At 34.4% G+C, this 13,189-nt stretch overlaps 1 protein-coding gene across 1 annotated transcript; it reads right to left on the minus strand.

Moving 5' to 3' along the window:
- Nucleotides 1-3,420: 3,420 nt before the first annotated feature.
- LOC128554976 (uncharacterized) lies at nucleotides 3,421-5,762 on the minus strand. Its single transcript, XM_053536317.1, has 3 exons — nucleotides 5,387-5,762; nucleotides 4,420-4,623; nucleotides 3,421-3,713 (listed from the first exon to the last, which is right to left on the minus strand). Exons 1-3 carry the CDS (start codon nucleotides 5,541-5,543, stop codon nucleotides 3,436-3,438), a joined length of 639 nt encoding a protein of 212 aa, XP_053392292.1. The 5' UTR covers nucleotides 5,544-5,762; the 3' UTR covers nucleotides 3,421-3,435.
- Between the last annotated feature and the right edge of the window lie 7,427 nt (nucleotides 5,763-13,189).

Raw genomic sequence — 13,189 nt, forward strand, 5'->3', positions numbered from 1 at the left:
TAAGTCCGTTTGACTTTCTCGTCTTCCTAAGGCTGACAAAAAATGCTGGCTAGGCTCAAATATTTATCGAATAAAGCACTTGGGTTGGGAGTGTTATTTTTGCAGTTACTTTAGATCATAGTAGACTACTCTGCAGCGTTCACCTCTTGTATTTCTCGACCTTGGAAGTGCGTGGAAGCAAAGATTACTTTGAATGGATAAACTAAATTTTAAGTCTGTACACATTCGAGCATAATTGTCATTACCTTTAGAATGACCCCCGTACATGAAAATACAGCCAACCAAACTATTTGAAAAAAAATTTATACGTTTAAAAGGCTACTTTAAAAATCATATATGCATGTGGTACATGGAACCTATATTTAACACAGTGGCTGGCCTCATAAATTGACCCATGTTTGACATCACGAAGTGGGCAGCCCTCCATATATTGCTATGAACAGCCTACCGAGCTTGACATTAACTGACAGTTTTGCGACGCTTTCTTACTATACCTTTTATTTGCATCTGGCAACCAGTATTGACTCCAGTTATATCGCTATTTTTACGCTTATTTCTCGCTGTCAACCTGGATTGTTGGTTTTGTTAGTATGGATTGTACTTTATTCATTTCCATCGATGTTACCATTCTATTTAGCATATTTATCGTAGATATCAAGCTCCCAAATATACGCGCAATTCCTATGCACATTTGTTTATCCGGACGTGACGTCATATTGGCATTCACGTGCGGCAAACGCTATACTGCGGATCATTGTTTACATTTTTGACAGCTAGTTGTCAGTTGTGTTTCTGTCACTGTACCGGGCAGTTGCCTTTTATAGAAGATAGTGATTTTTACCCAATCTGGTCAGAGTGACCCAATCTGGTCAGAGTGACCCAATCTGGTGCTTGACCGAATCCGGTCTCAACTTATTTTCTTCGAGATCCATGCATATTTGTATCATTGAAATATAAATATAACAATACAAAATATAATAATTATATGAACTGGTTGAATTTTTCAGCTTATACGTTCAGAAATCTTAAAGGTGTCCTATTCGAACACATGTGCCCATCTTAGGTTTTCATGTTGCGACTCTAGGTCAAGACTTACAGCCTGGACTGCAAGCAGCCTTGCCAGCGACACCAGTCATTTATTTGAGGGCAAGCGCAGCATTTGGTGTCAGACGTGGGATCTTAAATTTCTGAATTGCCCTCTGACACCCATCATCAAATTTGGAAATTGTTTTCTGTCCAGGTCAACTCTATATTGTTGTGTAATTTTCAGTTAAATGGGAATATTCTGAACATCTGGAATTGCTTTGGTGTCTTTTGACACAAATCTTGGAAAAGTCTGTCTTACAGGTTATAAGATAGTAAAATAGATAATGACAAAATAGAATAGTATTGTTTATTGAATAAGTGCACATTAATTGCAAAAAATGACTTGTATTGTTCATCAACTGGGTTAGTGACCGCTGTTTGAATCTGATAAAGAAAAATATTAGCTAATTTGAAATATATTTGTCATCACAAACAAATAGTAAGTAAAATTTTACATAGAAGTTTTATATTATAAAACTGTGTTGATAGAAACTTGAAATAAAACGGATGACTGTAGACATATTTATGTGTTTGGTGGTTCATCCACAGAAAATAAATGACTTATCTAAAGAGAATGAAAATGGCGAAAAAATATCTAGAACTCAGAAAATGCACAGCTAGGTTTTAGCACAGAGAATACTTCTGTTAATTTGAACTGGGATAATACACGAAACCGAAATGTTGATCGTAGTGATTCTAGAATCCGCGACTTAGAAAGTTACATTGACAATCAAATGTCGCAAAGTCTTGATAAAATTTATGGTTTGGGACAAACTACTTAAGGTGTAAACACACAATTACAAAAGCAAATGAATACGGATGAAAATGAAGTTCACATTGTGAAATCAAAATTTACTCAAATTGAGAATCCTGATCACGAGATACAATTCAATTACAATGTTCAAAGAAACGATCGACCAAACACAACCCGGCCCGATACCATGTCTTATAACAGACGTCTTGGCAAAATCTTAAAATGAAACAAAAAAAGCATACAGTGGTGATGAAGACTTGGACGATTTCCTGACTCAGTTTGAAATTACTTCAGAAATTAATGGTTGGAGATATACTAAAAAATCTTTGTATTTGACCAGTTGTTTGACTGGTGGGGCGCGATCTTTATTACGCGAGATGAACGAACGTGAGAGACGCGACTATGAATCATTACTAGAAAAGCTTAAAGCTCGCTTCGGATCAGAAAATAAGGCTGAAGTTTTCCGTACCCAACTAAAATCCCGTACCCTACCCGTGGAAAAAAGGAGATAATCCCTGAATTGGCGCATTCAGTCAGAAAAATGACACGGCAAGCTTATCCAACGGTAAGTCAAGATGTGGTAGAGGCTTTAGCGTTACATAATTTCACTGAAACCACAGAACAGTAATTCTGAAAGTGAACGCAAAATAGCCACATTCAGGGCTCTTACCAGTACCGACCGCAAAATGATAACAGACAGGGTTCATACCAGAACCAATCGCAGACTCGAGGTGGGTTTCGATCCCATGGGAATAATAGGCGTAATGACAGAATGCATGATAGATCACACAATGTTAACTGGGGACCAAATTACAACGCAATGCTTTCACAACGCGGCGGAAATGCTAATTTCCGTGGAAATGTAACACAGACTGGAAACCGTAATTTGCAGGGAAACGGGCAAATGTCAAGCTGGAGGGGTCACGGCTCGACATCTCAAAGGTACCCTAGAAATCAATAACTAATTTGGGATCAGATCATGGATATTTTGTATTTAAAGTACAGATAAGGTAAAAGGTCAATAAAACATATAACAATTTTCTGAAACAGATATCTCTTAAATGAAGTGTCATACTCCTCTTAACTTGTTTTCAGTGCGATTTTAAAAACAACTTTACGAAGCTAACGACAAGAAATAATCTAAAGTATATATTTATTGTAATCTAAACATTTTTATAATTTGATAAGTGACAAAATGATGCGACAGTTACCTGTTTATATTCGGTAAAATAATTGTTAAACCACAAGATTATGCACGGACGTTTGACTTTCTTTAGCATTTAGCAAACACCATTACCTAGTGATTCATATCAGGCGAGAGGTAATAAACTTATAAATTGTGAAGTGTGAACTTCTTAAAATACATGTATCACACACTATCATTTTGTTTAGAAACATGTTTATAATATAACACATTATTAAAATTTATTTAGTAAATACAACGCTTTTATTAATTGCAGTCAATTCAGACTTGGTCCAATCTATCAAATATACATTCTTTGTTTAACATTACTATAAAATACACTAAAAGCTTTACTAATTTTTTACGAATGCATTAAACTGACAATATTATACCTTTTATTTTGTACGTTGTGTTACAGATGAAAACATTCGTCACCCACAATAGCACAATAGTTCAGTCCACTGTTATCATCATCGTATTCAAGATAGGGTTGCAAAATATCTGCATAGATTTTATCAATCCCCAGAACACATATAAATCCTCCTGCAGATAGTTGTTCAATCCGATTTACTTTAATGTGATTAGCTGGTGCAAACACCAGATCAGACAGTTTCCGCAACAACTCCCGCATATGGTCATCTGTGCACGACGAAAACTCAATCCGGACTGTTATTGACACACGCTCTATGTCTAAAAGTAGAAAATTTAAAATTCTCGATCGTTTTGTTTAGATCTATATTTACACTATACTTTAGTAAGGTACAGTGACAACCAGTATTGCTGAGCTTTTGACCAGTAAGCAAAAACAACTAACCATATATATCAAATCTAGAGGCCCAGTGATAATAATAGATGTAACTATGAACAGAATCGTGGCCCAATGGCCCTAGATTCGAAACTGCGATCATCGTATTGGAAGGCTTGTGAATCAGGGCTGGATATAACTTTCATAAAAACTCGGACTTTGATAATTATTTATCAACTTTTAGTGTAGGTTAAGCAATATCTGCTTTTGCGTCAGTGACAAAAGTGGTGAAAAAGTTATTGTCTTACTACCTAACCCGAGTTATCAATTGATCAGTGGTTACCAACGTTATCAGTATACATCGCATCCTTTCTGTACTGGTTGATATAGCAGCTTGAAATAAACAGATCATCGGACTTTGAACACATTCTTTGTCTTCTCAATATATCACTGGATTGTTTATACCAGTTACAAAAAGAAAACAATATCTAACTGATTTGGAGTTCAAGTTCATAGTATTTAAGAAACACTGTGCATATGTACATTTATTAGTGCATTCCTTTTCAAGTAATATGTGGAAGCGAACGAGGCCTACGATATGCCTACGATATATGTATTGAAATTATGACTAGAATCATTTACAAATTTTACCTGTGTCCACGTATTTTGTTTTTCTGTTGTTTGTTTTTATATCTTTGTCTTCTATTGCCAATCTAATAAGGTCTTTTCTACCGACGCTGTACAACATTTCTTTAAGTAATGCCAAATTTGAACTAGAAAGATGCTTTTTCCCGATTAACTCTTGTATGAGCAACGGAAACGTCTGAATATCCATTAACTCTTCGCCAAAGTAATCTAAAACAATACAAATTGATTCATTCATGATTACATATCTACGTGTACTACTAGTATGTCATATTCGGAAAATATTGTAGTAATAACATTTTTAAATACTAAATAGAAAAAGTGGAAACTCCACAGGTCGCTCAACACAACAAAAACGAAAATGTTGCAGGCTCGGTTTGATTGAGCCTGTTCATGGACGGTAGTGGAAATGCATGCTACCGTCCACGCCCTCTGGCCCCGGGTTGAGCAGAATTCAACATTCACACATGTTAAAAGTACAAAAAACAATTTAGAGACATCCGCAGATGTGTTCATACGGCGGTGCACATAGAACCTATAATGCTACACTAGTGTGTAATTTCATGAAAAGCGGCGTATGGTCCCCAATAATGGGTTTGCCCTAAACGAGAAAACAATGAGCAGAACTAAACAAACTAAAATTTAGAAAGGGGATCTGAGGTTATGGAGCCTGCATATCATAGGAGCTGCCAAAAGACAAAATTAAAAAGCAGGCGCCATATAACACTTAGCAGAATATTTTTCATCGATTGAATCTTTCTCTGCAATAGAACACAATTCCTGTGAGCAAATTAGAATACCTTTTATTACTTTTGATTATTAATAGATAGTTAGCTTTAAAACAGAAAAGTTCAACTATTGAACCGAAACAATACAGTATACCGTAATAAACATAAACACCTGTATAGAGACAGACATAATCAGTATTAATCACGATATAATCATTATTTAGAATGACTAAAATGTATGATACCTTTAACACACTGCTTCATAACATCCAGTTCTTCGTCAGATATCATTTCGTTAACTCTTGTACAAAAGTTTCCAAAAGCTTGCTCTTCTGTAGCCGTTCCCTTGTAAATCACAGACATAATTACAGAGTACAGTTGACTATGACACAGAACAATCATTCACATCTTTATTATCACCCTAACTTTAAAATACTGAACACTCTCTTAAATGTACTTGTTTATTTATAGATTTTTAAATATAGTAAATAAATGATATAAATAGATATTAATCGATAACATGTGCAACTGTAACACATAAATCCGTATATGGAAGATTTCGATGGCGTAGGCAGATTAATGTAGGCCTTTTCCAAGAATAACTAGATCCGGTTACTAAATATAACTGAAATAAAGGGGTGTTCAAAATGTATTATAATGTATAAAGTTTTATGGGTTAGTGAAAAGAGAAAAAGACAGACTCATACATGTGTTATCATGATTAACCCTATGGATAAAGGCATATACGAGTATCCTGAAAAACATTTCCATCATTTGTGGATTTCTGAAGCGCAGCGTTTTATTCACTTTTTATTGCACTCTTCCAAAGACATTATCTTTCAAGGTTTGTTGAAGTATTGCTACGACATGTTTCTCTCAGTATTTTTATAAGATACCCATTTATTGCATGTTTCTAAAATTTAGATGAGCAGTGGTAACTTACCTTTAATCCTTGTAAGTATACTTTGTACATCTGGTGCAATAAGATTAAAAAAAGTTGATTCATGATACTCTGCAGATCCTAATTCATTCAAAGTTCTAAAATTGCGACAAGTACTTTTACAATAAATAAGTAACAATGTTTTATGGTGTTTTATTTTTCTGTAGGATCTGGATTGAATCGTGAATTAAGTTATATTACGGGTATTCTCATTCTTGTTATAGCTCGGACAGTTTTTTCCCTGTCATAGTATAAGGCTGTAACGGAAGTTACTTCTCTTGCACCATTATGTTTATGGGGAGCTTTCTGTCGGATTCATATGAAGTTTTTAATGTGGTTATATCTAGGCGTAATTATCTAGCATAAGTACCAGCTCCTATAACTCACATTATGTAGCGGCAACATAGTACATATTCGTATGCTTTATATCAGTGTCACAAAATAATGTTAATAAAAAATATTTGGCACAAGTGTGCGCCATGCTACGAAAATGTCCAAAACCGATGTGTGAATTTCAACCTTCATAACACTCAAAATGTAAATAAAACGATGCCCCTCAATAATATTTTAATAATAGACAGCAGATATCTTCCTCATAGTGACTTGATGTAAGTTCAAAGTCCAGTTTCGCTGCAATGTGTTAGAGGAGGAGGACACTTTAATTAAGACACGAAGGCATTTACTAAATCGTCACGGAAAACAAACGCCTCGCCCGGGGTCGCACTCACGACCCCACGATCCATTGACCTGCGCTCGCACTGATAAGCTGACTGGGCGGGCTGTATGACAGAAGGGAATTTCGTTAGTAGACAAATGCTATGCATATGTTATACAGGTCAATATGATTACACCCTCGTATGTTTCTAGAATATAATAATTTGTTGCAAGCTAAAACTATTATTTGCGCTTGGATTCCTGAATATATAATCTGGCACAACAGAAGCAGTTAAGAATGGAAGCGTACTGGTGCCAGCAGAGAGATTCAAATTTGTCTTACGTACGACTTACTATCTTCTACGTAGGACTAAGTATCTCCTACGTAGTATCTCTTACATAGGAGTTAGCATCTCCTACGTAGAACTTAGTATCTCCTACTTAAGTGTTAGTATCTTCTACGTAGGATTTAGTATCTCTTGCGTAAGACATAATATCTGCTACGTAGGACATACTACCTCCTACGTAGGACTTAGAATATCCGACGTAGGACATAGTATCCTTTACGCAGGACTTAGTTTCTCTTACGTGGGAGATATTAAGTATTACGTAGGATATAGTGGTACTAACACCTACGTTGGAGATACTTCTACGTAGGCGATGCTAAGTCCTACGTAGGAGATACTATGTCCTACGTAGGAGATACTAAGTCATACGTAGGAGATACTAAGTCCTACATAGGTAATAGTACGTCCTACGTAGGAGATACTATGTTCTACGTAGGAGATTCTAAGTCATACGTAAGAAATGCTATGTCCTACCAGGAGATACTAAGTCCTACGTAGGAGATGCTACTCGTCTTACGTAAGACAAATTTAAATATCTCTGCTGGCACCCGGACACTGACATAGTTACGCAATAAGAAGCCTTACACAGAAGAATAAATATGATTTGTTTTCATTGTTAAATCAATATCATAATTTGCCTATGTCCGCCCTATTGTGACAGTACAAGTGAAGTAAACTTATACATATCCATTCTTGTACAGACCTAATAAAAACATACACATAAGGCAAGAGTTGCCATTCTTTGCAAACACATTTTTCAGAAAATATACATTTTTATTTATTTATTTAATTGTTATTTCGAGGACTGAGAAATGAATTATAGACTTTATCTAATGTGTTTTGATATCTCTCTACGCATGTAATACGCAAAAACCAGGTTTTCACTGGAAAGAAATAATTACCGCTATAGAATATTGCTAGATATGCTACCCTTGAAATATAATAATTCCTTTTTCAGGGTTAAGTCATTTAAAAAAACATTACAGCCTTTACGGTCGCGTGTGTAATGCAAATATTTGTTTTAATATTATATATCAGTCATATATAAGATATGTTATGATAGTTTATATACTGAACAGCAAAAGAAACTATCCAGTTTTATAACTGGGTTATTTTTTATTTAAAAACTTTAATTTTAAATCATTCGTGTTTTTCATTTTATTTATTTATTTCAGTCTCTTCCATTTACAAAATACAGGTATATACAAGTATACATCATAGCAATACAAACATATGTAAATGGCCATTCAATTTAGAATTATAAGAGACATATGAAACGGTAAAAATTACAAATCAAACATCAAAAGCAACCAGATTACTTAAAATAGTACAGATTCAAATGTATAAGCGTGTGTGTACATGTGTATTGCATGTGCTTGTGGGTGCGTGTGTGTGTATCTGTCTGCAGGTGTCTGTGTGTATGTGTAACTAGATAAAAAAAACCTTTAATGTGTGTGTGTGTGTGTGCGTGCGTGCGTGCGTGCGTGTGTGTGTGTGTGTGTGTGTGTGTGTGTGTGTGTGATTGAATCTGATGAGGGAAAGTTACCTCAAAGTAAACTGATATGTTAAGTTTGGAAGTCAAATCCATATTTCAATGAACACGTGACTAAGGAACAATAATTAAACATACTGAGTACAATGAAGAATATGTATGCACTTGTATGAAGAAATTGTAGACTTATAAATTAAACTTACATTGACTACAAAATCTACCAGTACAATGGTGGATTTCATAAGAATACCAACTATTATTAATCACAGACAACCCAGTGTGGTTTATATTAAAGTAATTGTTTTGTCTTGTCAAGTAATAAATCCACTCGTTATCTATTCATATTCGAATAAGGCAAATATTCTTATTCTGAAAATGACTCCCTAATTTTTAAATCTATGTTCTAACAATATCACATCATAAAACACTTTATGTTAAAAATGTTAGTAATAGCAGTAAATGACAAAAAGATTACTTTTACATTTTACATTAGTAAACTTTGCACATATATCACACTACTATGTACATACCCATAGATAAAATTGAGCAACAACAGCTAATCAGTCTAACCAGAAACAACTTTAATTTTTAAAATGTGACTAAAAAAACCCCAAAAAAAACAAAAAAAAATCGGCTTTAAAATATTGTTGAGGCTGATTTCGTTAGCAGTTGTTTCTCAAAAGTAGTAAAAAGAAATCACTTATAATAGACAGATATTATTTACAAAGATAAAACTGTCTTCTTTGTAATATTAAAAAGCAGGTTTTGGCTAATACTCTAGTTGAAACATCAGAAGTAAAAAGAATTTTCATTTTATCAGCATTACTCTTCTCCATAAAATTTGGTGCAGAAACTATGGCCTTACTAAAAAGGGTATCTCTGATATCATTGTACATACTACAATCAAGCAAAACATGGCTCTCATTTTCAATTACATTGATGTTATTGACATTAAAAAACTGACAGATCCTTCTTTCTATAGGTAAACCTTCATATCTCCCTGTCTCAATTCGGAGCGGAGCAACTCCACATCTAAATTTACACAGTGCTGATCTATGTGAATTTGGAAGTATCAAAGTGCAATACCTCTCAACACAAAACTCTTTTTTAAAGGTACAGTATGTTCGAAGTTTGTTACTACCTCTACCGGAGTTTCCTTGGACAGCATTAATACTATTATTCCATTCTGTTATGTGACTTTTAAACATAGTTTCTCCAATATGCTTGACAATATTATATTTGGATATTGGTGTAGTGAAATCAGAGTACTGCTCTAAACCGTAATGATTTAAATGTTTTCTAACAAAGTAGAACCAGTTCTTACAGTTCACAGCTTTAGTGTTGGCCCAGAGTGCTATACGCTTATTTAATCGTGAAGAGTTAGTGGTGGAAAGCCGGGCCCAGTAGTTAGTCACTGTCTTCCACTGACGTATAGTTGACGGAACCCAACCCATATCCCCAGAGACTCCAAGATTAGGGGTGTATCGTCCTACTCCAAGAAAGAACCTCATGGCTCTGTTCTGGACTGCAGCGATGCAGGAGAAAGATTTATGCCCCCATACTGCCGCCCCATAGCCAATGACAGGCCAAACCACTGAATCATAAAGTTTGGTAAATACATTATACGGAACTCCGCCAATTAGTTTAACTTTAGCAATGAGTAAGCCTATTGCACGGCTAGCACTTTGAGCCATCATCTTAGCTGTAACACTGAAGTCTAAATGTTCATTCAGTGTTAAACCAAGATACTTATAACTATCAGCATATTCTATAATATTATCTCCACATGTAAAAACATAATTAGATCTAGGAACTGCCTCCGAACGGAAATGAACAATATTGCTTTTACCAACATTTATATACATATCGTTCCTTTTACACCATCATTCAGATTATTTAACAATATTTGTAAATTCTCTTCACTATCAGCCAAAAGAACAATATCATCCGCATAGAGTAAAATACAAACTTTATCTTCATCTAACTGAATACCAATATTTAGCGATTTTAAATACACAGCAAGATCATTAATGAACAGATTAAATATCAAAGGGGATAATATGCATCCCTGCCTTAAACCACAGTTGACATCAAACCACTCTGTTCTGTGTGAGTTGACTCTAACACATGAGAAAACAGATTTATATACTGCCTTTATAGCATGTAACATTTTACCAGATACGCCAATATTTTGTAATCTAAGCCATAACTTCGAACGATTAATATAATCATACGCCTTTTTAAAATCTATGAATGCAGGGTATGTAGACAGTTTACATTTTTTACGAGTTTCTATAATACTAGTTAGTGAGGAAATTTGATCGACAGTTCCTCTTTTCTTTCTAAAGCCATTTTGTTCGTCCACTAACATATTATTTCTCTCCACATAAACTGTCAACCTATCATTAAGTATTCCACAATAAACCTTATAAATAACTGAAGCGAGGGCAATTTCTCGATAAGACATAGGCTCCTTTGGATCTAATGTGATGGACTTAGGGATAGGATTGATTATACATTTGCTCCATAAGGTGGGCACTATACCATTATTAAAACATAAATTGAATAAAACATGTAAAAAGTAAATAGCTGTGTCGTTACGTAAAAACCTTAGAAGGAATGTCATCTATGCCACAAGCCTTTCCATTTTTAGCCTTCAATATTGCCGCCTTAACTTCATTTACAGTAATAAACTCATTAAAGGATTTGGTGTCATCAGACTCAAAACTAAAACTATTATCAAAAGTAGACCCTTGTGTATTATCCTTATTTCTATCAACAAAAAGAGAACTGAATTCATTTCTCCATCTATTTAATACGTCTGAAATGTTTGAAGAAATATCTCCATTATCCAAGACAACTTCTTCTGGAATATGTTTTTTTCTTAGTATGGCTAACTCCTATTTTGCCTATAGATTTCCAAAAGGTACTATGGTCAACATCACATTCCTTTAACAAATTATCTTGCATAGTATACCAATACATTCGCTTTGCCTTCTGTACTTGCCGATCAACCTGTTTACGTATATTAACATATTCTACTTTGAGAACGCTTTTAAGACTTCTGTTTGAACAATTTAACAAATTTCTTTCGGCAATACATAGCTTGGACCACAATTCAGTAAGATCAAGACTCCACAAGGGTTTACCTGGTCTGTGCTTTCTATAGTTACTAGACAAATTACTGGCAACAGTTTTATGTGGAATACTGGTATACATATTGCTCTTAACTATATCACACCACTCTTGATATACTGAATCAATATTTCTGCTATTTATTTCATTATTTTCAAGTCTAAAGATAAGCTCATTTACATTCCTGCAAAATAGACTGATCACCAAGAAAATTACTTGGCATGTTTTTAAAATCAAATTAAACATAGCTATATTCGTTACTATCACTATCCACGAACTGTTTGTTGTCATCCCAGTTTAAATTTACGACAATATTCCATACTAATAAAGAATGGTCTGGAATACTAGTAGGAGATAAGTTAGCAATACTTCCTATTGATGTCATCAAATCTGACGTCAAATTAACGTCAAAATCAATAAAATTACATAAATGTTCATGTGGTACGATACAAAAATCAACCACTGAGCAACCATTTACTGATACAGATGTAAAATTTTGATCATTACTAGTACCCCGTCCATTCAACATACACATATTTGTATTGACTAGAAAGTTTATAAAAAGTTCACCATAATAATTTGTGGTAAAATCAATAATTTTGCGATGAGGCAACTCATCTACATCAACAATAAAGTCATCAAGCTCTCCAGTCCTACTATTAAAATCACCACAGATGTATATAGAACCAGAATTTTGGTGTTGGTATACACCAGACAACAAATGATCATAAAAAGAAGTCCAAAACACTTCAAAAATGTAAATGTCGAAACTGCGAAAACCTATGACACTCCGCCGAGACCGGTGACGAGGTAAACACCTCACGACCAGATAGTCTCCTTGAGATAAATGTCTTTAATTTCTCAGCTTCTTGCGAATAAAATCTGAGATACCTCTGGCAGATACACTCTCTGAACATCTATACAAGGAACAGCTTTATAAATACGGATTAAATCAGTCTGTAATTCACAAAAATCATCAAAAACTGTTCCCCGCTAATATCTGACAACGTGCTGTAGGTCAGAGACCACTATTTCCTCTCATGTCTCTTTTCATGTCACATTACACTTGAAGAATCTCACGTGTAAAATAAAAAAAAAATCAATCAACCGTGAAGTCAATAGTCCCAAAATAGCTGTCTTGCACGAAATTCGCGTGCGCCTGTAATTAACAATTTTCGTTGTGAAATTTTGTTGTCATTGGAAATATTGATAACTCGAAAAACAGCATAAAGTTTAAAAAATATTGTTGGTTGCACCATACGAATGAATCAATTGGGATGTTACAATGCAACTGACACGCAGAAGATATAGACTTTCAAAGGGCTATTGTTCACGGTTGATTGATTTTTAAAAACTTATTACGTGAAGATCTTCAATTGTAATTTTGAAATGAAGAAACTATTCAAATTTAAAAAATCATTTTTTTTATTTCAAAATGTACCAGTTAAACATCTGGATAGTTTCTTTTGCTGTTCAGTAT

Source organism: Mercenaria mercenaria, unplaced genomic scaffold, assembly GCF_021730395.1.
Source record: "Mercenaria mercenaria strain notata unplaced genomic scaffold, MADL_Memer_1 contig_914, whole genome shotgun sequence".
Taxonomy (NCBI): Eukaryota; Metazoa; Mollusca; class Bivalvia; order Venerida; family Veneridae; genus Mercenaria; species Mercenaria mercenaria.

Bases quoted from the DNA above. Each gene is read 5' to 3' on its own strand.
- LOC128554976 (XM_053536317.1), bottom strand. From the start codon at position 5,543: ATGATTGTTCTGTGTCATAGTCAACTGTACTCTGTAATTATGTCTGTG. The intron at 4,624-5,386 runs GTATCATACATT...GTATTGTTTTAG, and splicing joins TATGAAGCAGTGTGTTAAAG to ATTACTTTGGCGAAGAGTTA. The intron at 3,714-4,419 runs GTAAAATTTGTA...TTCTACTTTTAG, and splicing joins AACAAAATACGTGGACACAG to ACATAGAGCGTGTGTCAATA.